This window comes from Symphalangus syndactylus, chromosome 14, assembly GCF_028878055.3.
Source record: "Symphalangus syndactylus isolate Jambi chromosome 14, NHGRI_mSymSyn1-v2.1_pri, whole genome shotgun sequence".
Classification (NCBI taxonomy): domain Eukaryota; kingdom Metazoa; phylum Chordata; class Mammalia; order Primates; family Hylobatidae; genus Symphalangus; species Symphalangus syndactylus.
Window position 1 is genome coordinate 53,902,156 of NC_072436.2, and position 20,980 is coordinate 53,923,135.

At 39.6% G+C, this 20,980-nt stretch overlaps 1 protein-coding gene across 1 annotated transcript in view; it reads right to left on the bottom strand.

The window, feature by feature from the left end:
- Positions 1-20,980, bottom strand: part of VWA3B (von Willebrand factor A domain containing 3B) — a 236,738-nt gene that overhangs the window by 60,042 nt on the left and 155,716 nt on the right. The window contains exons 20-23 of the mRNA XM_063617639.1: positions 19,805-19,892; positions 19,552-19,708; positions 5,827-5,945; positions 90-140 (exon numbers count right to left, since the gene is read on the bottom strand). Coding sequence (XP_063473709.1) covers positions 90-140; positions 5,827-5,945; positions 19,552-19,708; positions 19,805-19,892 — 415 coding nt within the window. The remainder of the gene's footprint in view (positions 1-89; positions 141-5,826; positions 5,946-19,551; positions 19,709-19,804; positions 19,893-20,980) is intronic.

A 20,980-nucleotide genomic window follows, 5' to 3' on the forward strand; every position in this document is an offset into this window, starting at 1 on the left:
CATTGTACACTTTAAAATGGTTAATTTTAGGTTACGTGAATTTCACCAAAAAAAAAAAAAAAAAGTGAGGAGGGAATGGAATGGCTTACTTTTCTTTTTCCTCTTGAGATAATGCTCGCCAAACAATTTTATTCAAGCGCCTGTTAAAAAAAAAAAGTCAACAATAATTTTGTAGCAGTATTTCATTTCATGGCAAAAGGTTAACCCTAGGCAGCACAGTGGGAGCCCATCTAAGCATCATTTCCACTGAGCCAGGCCACAGTCATGTGCTTAAAGACGCTGGATGTGTCACCTCAGCATCACTGCAGCAGCCTCATGGTTTTGTGGCAATTGCGTCAAATATTAAAGGAGGGCTCAGTCCCCAGCTCAGTCAGGTAAAACTCAGACCGAGTAAAGGCAATTGACAAACTAGTCTTCATTATCTCTGTTTTAAGTCGTTTCTAAACACCCACCATTTTTCTTCTTACGGAAACATAACTGTGTTCTTCAGTTCGCTTTCTGTAGACACTCTTCTGCCTGGATTCTCAGCTCAAAAGAGGTTAACAGGGTCATAAATAATAGGATTGGGACACACTTTAGAGATCAAGCAGGCTGGCTGCCTTGTTTTCCAAACGAGGCTGCTAGGAGGGGCAGCTGGATGAAGCACCTTGCTCACCCACAGCTGCTGGCTGGCGGTGCTGAGACTGATCACGTTTTCAGAGGGAAGCTGTCGACCCAAGAGCAAAGAAGGAGGTTGGAGCTAGTGGTTCCTACGGGGTAGCTATAGCTGCTCTTTTGTCTACTAATCAGTGTTGCTTCTTCAGAGTTCCCAGCCCAGTTCTGTGTCATTGTGTCAGGACATCATTACCCAAAAGCAGGCTTTCTGAGCTGTGGGGCAGAGAACACTGGCTCCAGGGTTGTGAGCTGATTTTCCATTAAAAAACACTGCTTCCAGCCGGGCGCAGTGGCTCACACCTGTAATCCCAGCACTTTGGGAGGCCGAGCTAGCGGATCACCTGAGGTCAGGTGTTCGAGACCAGCCTGGCCAGCATGGTGAAACCCTGTCTGTACTAAAAAAAAAAAAAAAAAAAAATCAGCTGGGCATGGTGGTGGCGACTGTACTCCCAGCTACTCAGGAGGCTGAGGCAGGAGAATAGCTTGAACCCAGGAGGCGGAGGTTGCAGTGAGCCGAGATCACGCCACTGCACTCCAGCCTGGGTGACAGAGCGAGACTCCATCTCAAAAAAAAAAACAAAAAACACTGCTTCCATACAATGAGGTAGGAGAATGCTACTGCTCTTCAGGAGGCATTCTTCTAACCACTGGACCCAGCATCAGCCGGACAGGGCTCAGAGGACACATTTCGGGTGGCTGCATTCTCCTGCCCTGCCCTCCCATCATGAGCCTGGTGAGAACACAGAAAGGGCGTCTACATGGTGGTGAAGAGGGTAGACTCCGGAGCCACAACGCCAGGGCCCAAAGCTCAGTCAGCTTCTTCTCCTTCTTGCCGTGAGGCTTTGGGCCAGTGCCCAACTTCTTGGTAAAGTGGGGATAGTAATGGTACCACTCCACTCCTAGTGTCGCCATGAGGACTTGAGCTAGTGTGTACACAGCACATAAATTGTGTCTGATCCAGGTAAATGTGCTCTAAGTCACAGAAAAAGAGTCGGGAAGAGGGAAATAAGCCAGCTCAGTGCTTCTGTCTCACTTGAGATGTTTGGTTCTTTGGGGCCTATTTGGAAATTGGCTTTCTTGAATCATGTGATTCCGGTAATAATGATTAAGGCTTCCAAGATTTGTTAAAAGGATTTATATATGCATTTTAGGTATCTTTGTGCTTCTCTGAAAAACAAACAAGAAAACAAACAAAAAATCCATTCACAATCCCCTTAAATGTGAATGTAGAGAGTGGAGGCAGTGTGGTGGGGAGGCTGGGAGTGTGGTGAGGGCTCTGGGTTCAAACCTTGGTGTCCTCACTTTGCTGCTGTGTGATCCTGTGCTACATAGCTTTTGGAAACTGTTTTCTCATTGATAAGACAAGGCTAACACCACCTGCTCTTGGAATCCCTGAGAGGATTAAGTGAGATGCATACATAAAATGACCAGGAATAGCTCAATGTTTATTCCCTCCAGGTTCTGAAAAGCAAGGCTTAGAAACACTGAGTAATCATTGGTAAATGTGGGTCCAGTTTGCTAGCACAGGTCTCTAATTTTAATTCACTTCTTTAGAAAATATTTTTCCAGGAGCACATTTTCATAGCCTTTGTTATTCCCCTATTTTCCATCTTCACTAAAATACTTCAATAGCTCTACTGACCAGGGAGGCCACCGCAGGAAAGCCAGTCAGCAAGTGGGATGAGAGAGTCCCTGTGGGATTCGGGCCTGGCACCGGACCTGAGGGCCTCTCTGCGGCTGGTCCAGCCCCATGATTCAGGGATTTTTCTAACAACAGTTTTCCTCGTTTTTTGTAGGAGAGTGAAATTTGGCTAAGGGATTGCATTCACCAACTTTCTGTATCTCTAATTCTCAGATCGGCTTGTGCCAAGAGTTGACTCATTTGCAAAGCAGCTTGTAACTAGTGATACTTCAGAAGGCCGAGAAGCAGCCGGCCCAGCAAATTGCAGACGGTAAGGAGAGATTTCTAAGCATGGTCCCTGAGCCAGGCTAGAACGGATGCTGCTTCTGTGATCTGAGAGCTGTGACCTTGACCTTAGACTTTCAGTGAAAGTAAGCAGCAGAAAAATCACTCCAGAATCCAGCCAGCCCTGGCAATATCCACTCAAAGCTTATACTCAGACACAAAAAGCCAAAATTGCTGCCTCGATTCTTAAAATGAGACGAAAGGACTCCCATGCATGGGCACTAAGTGTGACCCCAATAACAAGTTTATGTCATTATTTTGACCAAAGGACTGTGAGCTTTCCATTTGTCTGGTCATCCTTAAACATATGGATTTATGATTACACAAAGGTTGTTTTAAAGTTACATCTCACTTATCTTTGTTGGGAAACTCCTTAGAAATGTTATATTGGGGATGGGGGTGGTAAATGCGTCATTAATTACTTTTCGTATTCTGAATATCTTGAGAAAAGTGAAGCAAAATGGAAAAAGAAATTGACATTTACACCAACAACACTCTTAAACACTACTGAACGCAAATGATCAGGAAATTTGGTTCTGTATAATATTCATGTTACTATTAATACTAAATAACAATGTTAAATAATTTACTTGATACAAACATCAAATTAGTGATACCAAATAATAATTCAATCAGTAACTTAATTATTAAATAATATCAATCATGTTAAAATTGTTATTAATAATTTGAAGTTAATATAATTAATAACAATATAGTGACAATATTTCTCTACAGGGTACTAAAAGGCTTTTCCAGATTCACTCACTGAAAGTAAGAAGGAGGACAAATGACTTACTAAGTTTGTTTTGGTTTTGCTGCTAAGAAAAGAGGCCTCTCTTTTGCCCGGGAAGGGGGTCCCTGTCCTTTCCTGAAATCCCTGGGAAAAGGTCAATGCAATGGGAAGAACCAGATGACGACTTCACTCCATGCACCTATGGTTATTTTAGGGTCAGCAGAGTCAGGAGTGAAAGGGGGAAGTAATGAACATCAGTTCCTCTTTATATATCATTCACATAATCCTCACAACAGGCCTGTGAGATAGATTCTGTGAACAAGGAATCTGAGGCTCATGACTGTCACACAATGGAACAGAGCTGGTGTCAGAACCAAGCAGGAAACCCCCGCGAACCATCTGACCACGGAGCTCTATCTAGCTCGTGGCCCTGCATCAGGCTTTCAAAGGTCGGGTAATTATAGGACTCAAACATTTGAATTATTCAAACAAACTACATTAGAATGTGAATGGTATTGTTATATTGCATTTTGAATGACTGAATTTGAAGAATTGAATTATATAAAATTTGAATTAAATTTGAATAGTCATATATATGCAGACACCTGCTAGGAATAGAGGATGCAGGAGGAAGCAAGGCTGGCTGAGCCCTGGCTTTGGAGCTGACATCCTAGAGGGCAGAGATGGTCACCAAGCCACCGCCCCTGCAGAAGCTGTGAGTGCCCTGAGGGCCACACGCAGGGTGGGCATGGAGAGGAGCTCCCAAGAGGTCTCTCTGAGGAGGATCACTGGTGCTGAGGCGAGAAGGGATGAAAGACCCAGCTGGGGACAGCAGCGTAACCGGAGAGGAGCCGAGCTGGGAGACAAGGCCTGTCTGGAAGTCTCTGACCCACAGGGAAGGGTGAGCCTTGAATAGCTCATTCTGCTTCCCAAAGAAACGCTCATCCTTGGTTCTTTGTTCCTCTCAGGTAAAGATTCGGAAATACTGAGGAGCCCACAGAGGCTGCTGAGGAGCCTGGTAAGGCGGCCTCCACTCTCGGGTGAGGGCAGTGATGGAGGCTCACGTTAAAGGGGGTTTGGAGAGGCCTGAGATGGACACAGTGGGGCGAGGCCTGCCATTGGAATGATCGTGGGGCAGGATCAGGCCTTCTATTTGTTTGACTGAGCACATGCTAGACACATTGCAAAACAACAGCAGACCAACACATGCTGGCCTGGGCCAATCGTTAACTTTCCTGAACTTTATCTCACCCGCCCGCATGGTGGCAAATGACAACTCAACCGCACAGTTCCCAGAACCGAGGACAGGCTGGCCTGAAGAAGCCAAATGCTCAGAGTTTAATTAAGTTTGTGCGCCCAGGATTACTTAAGGGCTGGGGACCGGGGAGGGAGGTGATTACAGCATGGACAAGGACCAGCCTGTGAGCAGAGTCTCCTGTCTCAGCAAGGACACAAGGGTGATTTCACTGTCGTCAACTTGATCATCATCTTGAACTTGATAAAAGTAATTTTAAAGTTCACAAAAACTGTTATTTCCATTATCTCATTACTGTCGAGTTTTATTAGTCACTTTATAGAATGTTAGATGCCAAAACAATCAGATGCATTCTGCTAAAAGGAAAACTTTACAGATCTCATGGAAACATGAGATTTTTATGGATACTGGAAAGGGAAGATAGTTTCTTTAAAACCTTGTTGAAGATATTCAGGTAAAGTACTTGATGCAGTGCCTAGCATGTAGGAAGCCCCTACAATAGCTGCTGCCACTGTTGTTTATATTCCTTATGAGCAATTTTTTTTAGACGAGGTCTCACTCTATCACCCAGGCTAGAGTGCAGTAGCACAATCAGAGCTCACTGCAGCCTCCAACTCCTGGGCTCAAGCAACAACCCTCTCGGCCTCCAAGTAGCTGGGACTACAGGCACGCACCACCACACCCAGCCTGTATTTATTTATTTATTTATTTATTTATTTTTCATCGCAGAATTTTATTTTTATTTTTGTGGGTACACAGTAGGTGTATATATTTGTAGGCTACATGAAATATTTTGATACAGGCATATGATGTATAATAATCACATCAGAGTAAATGGGGTATCCATCACCTCAAGCATCTATCCCTTCTTTGTGTTACAAATACTCCAATTATACTCTTCTAATTATTTTTAAATGTACAATAAATTATCGTTGATTGCAATCACCCTGTTGTGATATCATTCTTTAAATTATTTGTAGAGACAAGGTCTTCCTATTGTTGCCCAGTCTGGTCTCAAACTCCTGGCCTCAAGCTGGCCTCCTGCCTCAGTCTCCCAAAGTGCTGGGATTACAGGCATGAACTACCACACCCAGCCTGAACAATTTTTAAATAACTGCTTCATTAAAAAAAAAAAGAGCTAAGCTAAAACAAGAGAAGTCTCCTTCTCCATAAAATAAATTCCACATCCATTAAAGAGCAGCCCAGAGTAACACTCACTTTTCATAGGATTGAATTGCCTGTTCCACTTTTTGCTTGTAGATATTGAGTTTGGCTCCTTGGGGGTTAATTAATGTCATCTTATTTGTGTCATTGCACACATGTGCCAGAGGGAACACCTGCATGTCAATGGCAAAGGAAAGGAAAGTGTCACTTGATAGGTTAACATGTGCCTTCGAAAATATATCTACATAGTTGTATAATATGTTTTCTCTGACTATAAAGTCAATATACAATAAATGTAAAAAATTAGAAAACACAGTAAATCACAGAGAAAAAATAATCAGAGATATCATTGCTAACTTTTACTGTTCAATGTTTAAAACTATATATTTTAGAAATCACTACCACCACATACACACATGCACACACACACACACACCAAAAAACAACCACCACCAAAACTGTTTCAGAAAACCTTAATTAGAATTGCAAATTATCTTCAGAAGTCTCTGTCAAATTGGTAAGAGTGGGCAATGAGAAATAGATCTCATTGTTGCTTCTTTGTAAATTGCTATTTGAGTTAAACACCTTTATCATATATTTATTTTACCTTTGGTTTTCTTTTGAGAACATTTGATTATAGTTACTACATTTTCACTATTTTTCTTATCCTTTTTTTGTTTGTTTGTTTGTTTTTGAGATGGAGTTTCACTCTTGTAGCCCAGGCTGGAGTGCAACGGTGTGATCTCGGATAAGAGATTCTTACACATGTGAAAGAATGCTTAGTGATCAATAAATGAGGCTTCTTTTTGAGTTCTTTCTCTCTGTGCCTGGGACTTACTTCTGGGTTTTGGGATATCTTTGATTTCATGCCAAGCAGCTCCAGGGGGAAAAAGATGGTAAATGTATTGGTTTGGTGGAACTTCAAATTCTGGTCTCCTTCCCCAATTTTGGGGGGACCCTTTCAATTTCAAAGTTCACTGTTAGCTTCTCCATGTATTCTATCCAAGATTTACATTTGTATTCAGAGGAAGAAACAGGGTGACAGATGCTTACCTCATCTTCTCTAGAATTGAAACCCTCCTTCAATCTTTTTTTCCAAATTCTTCTTTAATCTTAATAGTAACTGTAACTTTATGTTTACCTATTTGCATATTACCTACCTCTCTCTATCAGAATGTAAGTTCCATAAGACAAGAAATTTTGTGTTATTCACTGCTGTATTCCTATCACTTAGAATAGTACCTGGCACACAGTGTGCCCTCAACAAATGTTTGTTGATAAAGGAATAAATGCATGTTCCCAAAAAGGTATATTCCATATATTAATATTTAAACAAAAATGCAAAAAAGCCTAACATGAAAATGCCAAGCTATACTGTCATTGTTTCAAAAATGATTCCACCCAATAAGGAGCATGTAGGCATTTTAGAAATGTGGGAAATTATTTTTAAGAAGTAAATTTTTAATTTTAATTGAGGTGACATAGTTTATACTTTTATGTTTCCTCTTGCCTCCAAAATATTACAATAATGTTATTGTTGTTGCTATGTTTAAGAAAATAATACAAAGAGGGAAGGAAGGAGAGAAAGAAGAAAGAAAGAAGGAAAAGAGAAAGAAAAAGAAAGAAACAGAGACAGAGAGAAAGGGACACATGCTGATAGATTTCTAGAGACAAAAAGCTGAACAGAAATGTAAACATATGAGCGGGGTTGAAGCTGTGGGCTTGTTAAGCTGTGTGTCCAAAGATGGCAGGGCAGAGGGAGTTCAACTCCTGGAAAGCTAGTAGGAATAGGAGTGTTCTGAAAAACAAAGGCCTATGTCAGGCTCAATGTCTGACATCAGCACTGGCATGAGGGTCTCTCACCCCTGAAAGAAGGTCCTGCCTAGGGAGAGAGAACACTGATGTAGCCTCACAAGACCTAAATCAAGGCACTCTTTGAATCTGTGATATCTACAACATCACCATGGAACAAGAGCTGTAAATGCCCATGAGGGTTGGGGGATGGATCAAGGGGATGGATTTAGGCAACTGCCAAATAGAAGGAGAAAGAGAAAAGGCAGATTTTTAAAGAATCTTGTGAAAATGAGCCAACATACTAGAATTCTCAAGTACACACCAAAAAAATGCAAAAACCATAGGTGAGCAAATTAACAATCAGAATGTCAATTCACATGATAATAAGTTAATTTTATGAGCCATCTAACAATGACTTTAAATTAATTATGATTAAAATTGTTTATTTATTATTAGGTTGTTCAAAGATGTTACAGCCATATAAAAGTATAAAAACTTACTAAAGTGTCATAAGAAGAAATGGATGGGGAAAAAAAAACAAGAAAAAAAATTTATCTTGGAAGAAAAGACATTGTAATTGAAACAAAAAATAATCTTAATAGAATAAATTCTAGGCTAGACAAAATTTTAAAAAAAGAACTGGTGAACTGGGTGATAGATAGTACTGAAGACTTTCCCCAGAATATAGCACAGAGAGACAAAAATAATATAGATAACTAGATGATGATTGAGAAACTTCAATATATATTAATAGACATTTTAAAAGAATAGAATAGAAATATGGTTAGATAATCAGCATTTGAAACCACAACAGCTGAGTTTTCTAGAGTTTAATAAAAGAAATAAGTCCTCAGATCAAAAATCAGCCCACAACAAAAGACTAAAAATAAATCCACACATAGACACATCATCGTAAGACTGCAGCATACTGAATCTAAAAGAAAATCTTAAAAGCAACTCAAACAAAACAGACTGTATAAAGGAGTAGTATATATATATTAGATAATAGATATGTGAAAATAATATGTTTATTTGCTAAGGGGAATTTACAGTTAACAGAGACTTTTATATCCAGCTAAACTATCACTCAACAGTGAAAAGAAAACTGAAGATGCTTTTTAGATATAAAGAGATATACAGCTGAAACTGTTAAAAAATTTAATTAACTCTTGAAAGTTAAAAAAGATTATATGTTCTAAAGGCAAAAGTGAAACTCTAAATCACAGTGACAAGATTTTTTGGGGAAAGGATTTTAATGACTAATTAAAAGGTACTAAAATCCCCCATTGTGTTTGAGAGGAGAATAAAAATACAAAATACCTTGAGACTTAGTTAAAAAAAATTGTTAGCTGGGTACGGTGGCTCACGCCTGTAATCACAGCACTTTGGGAGGCTGAGGTGGGTGGATCACTTGAGGTCAGGAGATCAAGACCAGCCTGGCCAACATGGTGAAATGCTGTCTCTACTACAAATACAAAAATTAGCTGGGGGAGGTGGCGGGTGCCTGTAATCCAAGCTACTCGGGAGGCTGAGGCAGGAGAATCACTTAAACCCAGGAGGTGGAGGTTTCAGTGAGCCAAGATCACACCACTACACTGCAGCCTGGGTGACAGTGCGAGACTTTGTCTCAAAAAAAAATAATTGTCATTACATTAAAACTTTTAAAATGATCACTAAAGGAACAGAAATATAAGCAGTGATCATTTAAAAATGACATTTAACAGAAAGCATAAAAAATAAGAGGTTAAAAAAAGTTCAAATATATTTGTATTTACAAAAAATGGTATTGCACTTAATGGAAAAATAGAGCAGGAAAAATAAATCAAGATAGATAAAATCTCAAAAACATAATGTTAAAACAAATAGTAAGTTTCATAATGGTGCTTCCAGTGTAACACTATTTCTATAAAGTTTTAAACCTGTAGGACGATGTTTTAGTGCTTTTGTATTAGGAATATTAAAATAGGCTGGGCAGGGTGGCTCACCCCTGTAATCCCAGCACTCTGGGAGGCCGGGGTGGGCGGATCACCTGAGGTCAGGAGTTTGAGACCAGCCTGGCCAACATGGTGAAACACTGTCTCTACTAAAAATACAAAAAAAAAAAAATTAGCCAGGCATGGTGGCACGTGCCTGTAATCCCAGCTGCTTGGGAGGCTGAGGCAAGAGAATCGCTTGAACTTGGGAGTCGGAGGTTGCAGTGAGCCGAGATTGCACCACTGCACTCCAGCCTGGGCAACAGAGTGGGACTCCGTCTCAAAAAAAAAAAAAAATTAAAATGTATATGGAAACTCATGCTAGGGTTTATCTCTGGAGAAGGAGGAATGGAAAGTGGAACAAAAAGGAGTTGCACAGGTGGCTGCAACTTTATCTGAAATGCTTTATTTTTAAAATAATGCAAAAATTTAAAAATTAGGTTTAAAACTATCAATAGTGGTTACTTCTAAAAATTGAGATTTCAAGACAAGTGAAGAAGTTAGATAGGACTTTTACTTTTCACTGTATTGTTTCATTTTTTAAAAACTACATATATTTAATTTGGTAATTAAACCATCAAAGACTAAAACAAACAAACAATAGGCAAAGATTTAGAAAACTGAAGAGAAAGAAAGTTAAGAAACTGCACAGGCCAATCTTGCTACTTAACAACCACATGAATTCAGCATGTGGCTTCTAAACAATTCTTGTCAAAGAGAAGGAACCAGACAGTGGGCTGAAAGGTGGGAGGACTGAACTTTGAAAACAGAATGAAGCTTATAGAAATTTAAAAAAAATAAAATCATCTCTCGAAATACAGCTATATGTCACATAAACTTTTAGAAGAAAAAAAGGATCAGTCTCAACAAAATGAAAGTCCCTTGGGTTTTTCTCTCCCTGGAAAAAATACCCCATTAGAAGTCTGTAAATAGCTTTCCAAATTTGCCCAGTATGGCACAATTGTGAATCAATACCACAGAATACTAAGCAACATTATTAACATTTCACCATGATCAGCTTGACTCCTGACTTAATGTACTTAAGAAAAACCCACTGTTTAGTGTTGTACTTCCCTCTTTTGTGGATTTCAACCTCATGCCTTTCGTGGCCATTGTGTGCTTCAGTGTGATAGTAGCTCAAATTTGGCTTGTGTGCACCCACTCTCCGTCCTCTCCACATGCAGATCCAGGGAAAGACAAAGTCATACCACATACTTTGAGTCTGACATCTTAGTTTTTACAACATGGTGGCCGCGTGGAGATCAAAGAAATGTTCTCTTTATGATGTCAAATTTAATGTGACTATGAGGCCATAAGGGGCATTCTCATAAGGACTTGGGGGACAGAATCATGGCACCCCCAGCTTCTGTAAGAAAGCACGTGGGGAGGGAGCTGAGGTTAATGAAGACATTGAGAGCTCTGTTTGAGAGGGAATAAAACCACCTGATCATGGCACCTTTGAAAATGTTTACTTATTACTGTTATAATGCAAATCAAGCATAACTGGCTAATGAGGGACTCTTCTGGATAATATTTGATTTTAAAAAGGGAGGCTTCAGGTATTACCTACTTTAATTCAATTCTCTTGAGGTTAACCTAGAAGCCTTATCAAATTGATATGAATAATTACACCATGTGTGACAAGGTAGTAACTAGTGGACAGGTATAGGTAGCGATCGAGATGGGGATGGAGGGTGCAGAGAGACAGTCACTGACCACAAAGGCAGAAGGAATTGCTGGGATGCATGAACAGGCCAATTTGGGCTGATTCTGTTAGAATTCTCCCCACTGTGAGATGAAATACTCTGTAAGCAACCACTGTACTCAATAGTGATTATCAATAGTGATAATACTATTTGTCCTTATTCTCTGCCAGGCACTGGCCACTCTACATATTTTCCTATTCAATTCCTTTATTGACAAATGGATTTAATTGTAGTTTTGTTGTATGTCTTTCCTCTTCATCAAACTTTATAATCCTTTATTCCCCTTTAAAATTACTAGTTTCTAGAACAAAACATGTTCCAAATAATCATTTATTAAATAAATGAAAGACTAAAACTATATATAAATTAATGGCTGAGATTCAAAACTTTTTTTAAGTTTATCATATTATAAAACATAATTGTTTGGATTCCACCAAATTTGAATTCTTGGTAGTTGAGGCATGGGATGAAATGTAACTGTGCTATTTAAGAGGTGTTTCCTAAACACACGAATAATGTGAAAAACAGTTTAAGAGATATATTTAGCTTAAATAAGAAAACTATTCACAAATGATAAAAGAATTGAAATTGAAATACCATTTAGCAACATTTTTTGATGTTTTTTGTTTTTACTGTTAACTATTCTAAGGGATAGCAAAGAGATACAGGAAAATGAGCATTCTTTAAAATTCCAAGTAAACTGCCCCCAGTTGGGAGGAATAATTAAATAAACTGTACTAATTTATATTATTGAATGTTAATGTAATCACTAAAATTCATCCCAAAATGGCTATTGTAAGGAAAAATGTTCATAACATACGCTAAATTAAGAACACAGCATACAGAACTGTGCCCACAGCTATTGTTAAAGTAGAACAGGTAGAATTCCACCTGACAACATTCTAGCTGTGTTTAAAAGCAATCACAAAACATTGAAATTGAGAAACTAGTGTGGAACTGGTGATTATCTATTGTTCAACTCTGATTGAATTCTCCAACTTCACTGTTTTTCAACTAAATCAGTTCTTCCAGTAAATATCCCAGAGCTTCCTATCAGATTGGCCAAGGAGAGGTTCTGATTGGATGTGTGTAATGGAAATGTAATAGCTGTGTAAATCCCACACAGGGAATCTTTGAATGTAGGTGCAACAGCTTTATAGATATTACAGTTGTGCAAATGGCCAAGTGCCAGAACTTAAATGTCTGCCTTTCAAACTGAAACACCTGCAGGCTCCATAGAACAAAATGAAAGCAGGGCCACAAAACAGCTGGCCAAATGGCATGTCAGTAAGATCATTCATAAACCCATGAGAATATGTTACTACAGTGTAAGTTACATGGTGGCTCTTGCCTGTAATCACAGCACTTTGGAAGAGCAAGGCAGGTGGATCACAAGGTCAAGAGTTCAAGACCAGCTTGGCTAATATGGTGAAACCCCATCTCTACTAAAAATACAAAAAAAGCAGCCAGGCATGGTCGTGCGTGCCTGTAATCACAGCTACTCGGAAGGCTGAGGCAGGAGAATTGCTTGAACCTGGGAGGCAGAGGTTGCAGTGAACTGAGATTGTGCCATTGCAGCCTGGGCGACAGAGCAAGACTCCATCTCAAAAAAAAAAAAAAAAAAATTACATCTCACAGTTTTTCAATCTAAACGTTTAGAAAATAAAACTCTATTCTCAATTTAAGTTTAAATTAATATATTTCAATTAAAAGGCTGAGCATTTAAACTGGTATAGTAGATAAGTATATGCCAGCATGGAACAATGTTCATGGATAGGTGGTTGAAAAATGCAGGTACAAAACAGGATGTTCGGTTTGATTTCATTATGATAAAAACAAAAACAAAGAACAAAGGGTCTAGATATCTATATACAGAAAGTAAGAAGATCTGGCCAGATATCCATGAGATGATGGGGTGGATGATAACATTGCTTCTTTCTTTTTCACTTATCTACATTTTCTAATCTTTCTATACATTGAATACATACATATGTAGGTTTTGTGATAACTTTTAAATTTTTAATTAAAAAGCTTTTCTATCAGTGTACAGTTTTGTGTTCATTGATATTATGTTTAAAAGCAACAAAATGTCATGACTTGACAGCACCCCTAACCTCTTTGCACCAAACATTCCTTGTCAGCTAAATGGTGGCCACCTCACAGGTCGCTCTAAGTTTTAGATGAGATATTTGATGATATCAAATGCTTTACTCAGAACCTAGTATGTGATGAGGGTGCATCACATACTAGATTAGGGAGCTTGCCATGGTCCTTCAGGAGTAAATGACAGAGCTGGAGCACCAATCCAGGCTATCTGGCCACAAAGCTATGTGCAGAACCTGGAGAAGGACGGACAACACAGGAAGCCTTGATGGGATGCTGTAAAAGACATTACGATAATGATGATGACGATGGGTGATGATGTAGACTCTCCAGTGGTGCAGACCAATCTTCCCAAATTATTTCAATGCTTTTCAAATCAACCAGCAAATAAAGAGCTTTAAATTCTAGGTTCATTACATAGCTAAATCAGTTTTATTGTGTATATGACTTGGGGACGAGTTAATCTTTTTGAAAGAGCTAAGATAAAATTATCGAGTCCATTTTGCATCTTGTAATGAAGCGTTGCTAGGGCAACCTCTTTGCTCAATACCTCATTTCCAAGGTGACCGATTTGAGGCTGGTCCAGGAAACACTGTAAACCAAAACAGCATTGTGTTCCAGAAGAAGAAAGAGCCCATACATAAGTGATGAATGAAACAAAGAGCTGGGGACAAAGCCAGACACTGCTTTACAACTCTATGCAGACAGATGTGGCCGTGCACAGAACACAGGAGGAGGAGGCAATTAAGATTCTCAGTGAAGTAAGACTCTAGTGCGTTTCCTTTTCAACTCCATTCTACTTTTTGTCTTTTTTTCATAAGAGTCCAAATATCAAAAAGGTATACATCTCATGAGGTGGGAGATATTTGAGATTATTATTTTGTTATTCTTTCCATTTATAGCTGAAGGTGTCTTCCAGTCAGAGAAAATATTAGGGAATCAAAGATACAAAAGTTTGGATGTGAGACTGGAGATCACTGCAGTATATGCCTGTCATCACAGTGATTCTTACTATGAATAAGGGAGGGCAAGTGTGCTGTGCAATGCCTACCTACGTGCAGGCTGTCTTGAGAACTCACAATGCCACAGAAGACACCAAGCACAAGTGCCCATGGGATGCGCTTAAGAATTGCTCATCCCCTCCCCTGGGCTTTGTGTTCTAGAGGCAGACAACTAGGATGCCCCCCTGAAGAATAGGACCCTCACTACTCATCCTTTATTTTTCCCCTGCTTGATATTCCAGGCTGGAGTCTGGAGAATCACTCTTGGCATTTTTTTCTCTCTCAGCCCCACATTGTTGACTTGACTTTATAAAGAGCTTTGGGTCCATCCGCAGTGTTCCAGCCACACAGCCTGCTGGTTCCAGCCACCCAGCCCTGCCTCCTGACTGCCCCCATCTCCTCAGCCTCACGCCTCTCCAACTATTCTCTGTGTGCCAGCTAAAACCCCAAATTAATCTCTCTCCTCTGCTAACAACCCCTCCATTCCCCTCAGGATGAAGTTCAAAATCCTTAATTCAATCAAGGCCCTTCCTTCACCACCTTTATCACCTTCTCTGCTCACACTTAACTTCTCTGGAATGACAAACATTCTCTGTCCCTTAGGCTTCCCCAGAGCTCCCCAACTGCCTGGGGCTCTCCTCCCATCTCTCCACCTTCATAACTCCTTCTCTTCCCCTGGGTCTGAACTCTGATGCCACTAGCTAAGGCAAGCCTTCTGTGGCCACTGAAGCCAGGTGAGGGGCATCTCCTGCATCTTCACTCAGCACTTCCCTCCTCATCACATTGAACTAGAACTTCTCTCATTTTCATTGCTATTTCCTCCTGAGACTGTTGATTGTGCTTGGGTAGGAATGTTGGCTTTCCTGTTTGGCACTGTATTCTAGAGCCCAACACAGGCATAATAATAGGCATAAATTTGTTGAATATTTTTATAATGAAAGTCAACATTTTGAGTGCCTGCTAAGTACTTTACACTGTATGCATTACTTCTTTTAATTCCATAACAACCTCAGAGTAGGCATATTATTATTTACAGATTATGGATATATCACATACATCTCAGAGAAAAAAATTTCTAAATGTTGGACGAATATTAAGTTTGCTTCTTTAGCATATGAGCCAATGAGGAAAGAATAGGCTGAATAAAGATCTTATGTCTGCATATGACTTTCAGGGTTTTCAAAGCATTTCTACACAGCTAGGACTAATGATTATCAAGTATTATACAGAGTTCTTCTTAGGAAGAGAGTACTATTTTACTCTGTCTATGGGGATACATACTAGTGAGAATGTAGAACGAATTTGGGGGATGATTTGAATTATCAAAATTTAAAATGCACATACCCTTTGGGTCCAGCCATCAGACTTGAGGAAATTTATTCCAAAGACAGACTTACACATGTGCCCAAAAATCTATGTGCAAAGACACCTGTTACAGGAATGTTTGTAAGAGGGGAAGGAAGGACACAATGTAAATATCCATTAATAATGAGGAAGAACCTTGCAACTATAGGCATGAGACCATCTACCTGTATGGAAAGGGCTCTAAGACAAAATGTTTAAAATAGTTTTTAAAATAGTAAATGTATATGGTATTGTCTCATTCATGTTTATTAAAGTTCTTTTGTGTCTCTGCATAAATACATTATGTGTGCACATACTTACATATGCATATGTAGAAAAAGGATTGGAAGGAAATTCACCAAACTATTCCACGTGTTTCCTTCATGGATAGGTGTAGTGGTGAGAGAAGCCTCCTCTAAAGACTTAAGTATGGTTTAAATCTCATATACTGAGAACTATTCATATATTACTTATCAGATAAAGCAGTTAATTAAAAACTAAGTTCCCATTACATTTACATAATTTTATCATTTGCTTTCAGGTCCGTTTTTCTTTCTTTCTTTCTTTCTTTCTTTCTTTCTTTCTTTCTTTCTTTCTTTCTTTCTTTTTCTTTTTTTCTTTCTTTCTTTTTTCTTTCTCTCTCTCTTTCTTTCTTTCTTCTTTCTTTCCTTTTCTTTTTTTTTTAGATGAAGTCTCGCTCTGTTGCCAGGCTAGGGTGCAGTGGCGCAATCTCAGACGGCTCACTGCAACCTCCACCTCCCGAATTCAAGCAATTCTCCTGCCTCAGCCTCCCGAGTAGCTGGGACTACAGGCACACGCCACCACGCCCAGCTAATTTTTTTGTATTTTTAGTAGAGACAGAGTTTCACCATGTTGGCCAGGATGGTCTCGATCTCCTGACCTCATGATCTGCCTGCCTCGGCCTCCCAAAGTGCTGGGATTACAGGTGTGAGCCACCACACCTGGCCAGGTCTGTTTCTCTTAACATTTTTCTCAGTGTATAATTAATAATGTTCAGAATTAAAAGTACTACAATAAAAATTAAAAACTACATAAATTAAAAAAAAAAAATCCAACAATCTCATCACCCAGCTACTGTTAACATTTTGGTAAAAGAAAAAAGGGAGGGAAGCAGAAAGTACCACCATGCCTATATCATCAGTCACATGTACAACCAAATTTCTAACACACTATATACTCTGATTTTTTTTCATTTAGCATGATATTTCATTTAGCATGAGGGCTTTTCATCGTGGGAAACTTATTCTTTAGAAATGTGATATCTGATGAATGTATGACATTCCATTACATGAATTTGTGTTGTTTTCCATTGTTGGCTAAAGGCAGTAGTAATTATTCTCTGCACATATACTTCAGTATCTCTAATATTTCCTTACATAGATTCCTAGTAATATATGAATTCACTGGGGTAAATATAAGCTCTTAAGGCTTCTCAACATTTTACACTAAGGATGCACCAATTTATACTCTCACTAGCAGGATATAAGTGTCCATCCCACCCTGTCATTGCCATTACTGTTTATTGGTTATTTTTAACCTTACCAATTTGACGGGGGAGGTGGTGTCTAATTGATTATCAATTTGCATTTTTAAGGCATATATTTGGTTACCAGCAAAGTTAAATATTTTTGTATATGATTTTGACTTTTTTTCTTTTCTTCCCTAAATTTTCCACTGGGGTATTTGCCATTTTCTCATTCCCTTATGGTACGGATGTATGTGCATGTGTGTTTGCATACTGAACACTGATTCATACAAACATGGTGCTTTATACTGATACACACGTAAGATATCATTCCTATGGCCCTTTTTGTCTGTCATATATGTTGCAGGTATTTTTCTGAGATTTGTCTTCATTTTATTTACGTGTTTTTAAGCAAAATAACATTTTTACTTACTCAGCCTATAAATCTTTCCTTTATTGTTTCTTCCTTGGATTTTATGTTTCCGCTTCCCTATCCTACCATATTTTTTTCAAGAAATTTACTTTTCACTCTACCTCAAGTTGTTGGGACATTTAGAAGGAGGCATAATAAGCCCAAGAAAATTCTATTTCTAAGTAGAGTTCACTAAATATATTTCGTCCCAAATAAAACTCAAGAATAGTAATATAACCACAGAGAATATGAAGGAGCTGTCCCCAAACCTCCTACAAGAAATAAATCAGGGTTCAGTTTCTCCCTGTTGCTTCTAGAAGAAGTCAAGTTCAAGTGGTGAGTTGACATCTGACTAATCAGGCATAAATCAAATCTGCCAATCACAAGGGTAACGGCCAGGGACAGGAGCACTCACCTTGAGGCAAAGTAGCCAGGAACCAGCCTAGAGGAGAACAGCCTCTGGAGGAAGAGTCGCTGGTCATCCCAAACCAGCAGGCAGGTGAGCCTCCATGGGTGATAATTTTTTAAATGTTCTCATAGAAGAAAATTCACCAATTCATCTGCTTCTCCCAATACATCAAATCTCAGCTATTTCAAGGCCAGTTAGAAAAGGTCTTTTCATTTTTTAAAAAACTTTTTCCTGCCTTTGATCTTTTCAACTTCTTTTTATGGAAAATTTCAAATACACAAAAAAGCAGAAAGAATAATAAAAGGACCCTTCTCACCAAGTCTTATCCAAATGCAACAATGATCAACGTGTGGTCTATCTATTTCATCTACTCTCCCCCGCCCACTCTACTCCACCACCCCAGTTACAGTAAAGCAAACCCCAAGCAACCCCAAGCATCGTATCATTTCCTCCACAAAGATTTCGGCATGAGACAGGTCTTTTAAGGGTATTGTTTCCATTCAGTGACTGCAAAGACTGAAATGTTTCTATTTAAATCGTTAGTTGCTGTTGTATTTGCCAGGAAGCACTGAGGTTCGGTCTTCATGTTCTCGTGTTTTTGGAGTTCTTCATCCCACTGCAGTCTGACCCGAGATTAGCCGTTCCACTGGGATTATTCTTGTAAAGGTGAGCACCTCCTTGTTGCCAAATTCAGTGTTAAGTTTTCAGTACCTCCTTGGCCTTCCTCCACATTTAACCCTACCATGCCCTCCCATTGGAAGCTGTTTTTCTCCTCTCGGGACCCGCCTAGGACAATCTGGTGGTTCTTTTGCTAACATGTGGCTTGCTTGTTTGCTCTCTTAACTTTTTCCTTTAGATACAAAAGATGTCACTCAGTTTAGGAAGAGACGGTAAGCAAAAGAAGGACATAATCTCTCGCAAGTCCTCCCTTTCCTTTCATAAGGGATGATATTTGATGTTCACTCATGACTCTGACTTAGAGTTTTCAATCATTTCTGCAGCCTCACACTTCTATCCGTTAGCAGCAACGAACCACGAAGTGCCAACCCAACCAAGATCAGTTTCCTCTCAGCTTAAAAAGAGAATTCTTATTTTCGTTGTTTTTGAGACAAGATCTCGCTCTGTCACCCAGGCTGGAGTGCAGTGATGCAATCACTGCTCACTGCAGCCTCGATCTCTCAGGCTCAAGCGATTCTCCCACCTCAGTCCCCCAAGTAGCTGGGGCTACAGGTGCATGCCACCATGCCTGACTAATTTTTGTATTTTTTGTAGAAAAAGGGTTTCATGTTGTTGCCCAGGCTGGCCTCAAACTCCTGGATTCAAGGGATCCACCCACCTCAGCCTCCCAAAGTGCTGGGGTTACAGGCATGAGCCACCGTGCCCAAATTCTTAAGAGCCTCTCTCTCTCTCCTTTTTACTGCCTTTACAAAACTTTTGCCCCCAGTGGCTAAAATACATTTCTGTTACAACCACACAAGAAATTGGACTACTTTTTATTTGAGCAGAAAATGAAAATGGCCTCAAGTAGGGACGTATAGACAATCAGCTTACCTCATCAAAGACCTTAGACATGACATGCTTGTCCAGGACGGGAACATACGTGGAGCTGTGGGGGACCGCTGCCACTGACAAGGCATCCATGAGGGTGAGTTTCTTGGCAACCAAGCCATAGGTCTTCAGCCAGTTTTCTGAAGACACATCTGAAGAACTAAGAACACAAGGAGGTGGTGTTTTAAAATTTACAACTTGATGGTTAACCAACAAAAGCATAACAGAACTGTCTTTGTCAAATTAAAGAACTCACTCATGGTCATAAACCTGGTTTCCTTCTCGGGTCACCTTTTCTGACGATTTGTCATCCAGACACTCCTCAGCCAGCAGGATGCTCATTTCTGTGGAAGGGGAAGTGGCAGTTGTATATTTTCCTCACATATGGGTTTTACATAAATGCAAAGGGATCATGCTTGTCTCAGTTCAGCTGTGACTGAGAGCTAATAAATGGACCACATTTCTGAGAATATATCCTGATTTGTTAGAGCGGGCTCTCAGGCAAGATTCCTTTGCAATTAACACTACAGACCAATGCATGGGTAAATACGGCACTACCACTGTTTTGAGACAATGAGACATATTCATTCTTTCATTCAGAAAACACACCTCTAAAAAGTGTGCAATAAAAATACCATTAACCGATGATTGTTCAATATTGACCTTTTGGACTCCCCCAAATTATGTAAGAGAGCCTTGATCAACATTTTAATTTCTGATAGATTGTTTTGTGGTTCTTCAGCTTTCTGTAGAAAACCAAAAAACCTGTTAGGTCCCGTTTAGTTTTAAGTTCAAATTTTCAAATTAATATTTGGGGTTTTAAATATATCCTTATATAAACGTGTACTTATAAATGAAAAGGGATATTTGTTGAATCAGCAGCATTCAGAAGGAGGCGTGTTTAGGTGTGAGCTAGTTAAATAGCTAAGAAATCATATCCCAATCATCATCTGATAAGCCCTTTAAGGAATGTGCATGTAGACAACTTAGGAAATACGGCAGGTTAATTGAAAGGGAGCCACTGTGCCCGGTCAAAATCCCAGCACTTTGGGAGGCCAAGGCGGGTGGATCACCTGAGCTCAGGAGTTTGAGACTAGCCTGACCAATATGGTGAAACCCTGTCTCTACTAAAAATACAAAAATTAGCCTGGTCTGTTGGCGGGCACCTGTAATCCCAGCTACTCGGGAGGCTAAGGCAGGAGGATTACTTGAACCAGGGAGGCAGAGGTTGCAGTGAGCCGAGATTGCGCCACCACACTCCAGCCTAGGTAACAGAGTGAGACTCCGCCTCAAAAAAAAAAAAAAAAAGTGAGGAAAAGATAGCACACAAAAGATCAGCACTGAAGAAAACAGAGTTCTAAATTAAACTATGACTGTGTAGCCACAGGGGTACATTTGCCACTCGGCCACTTCCTATTCCCTAGGGGATTGT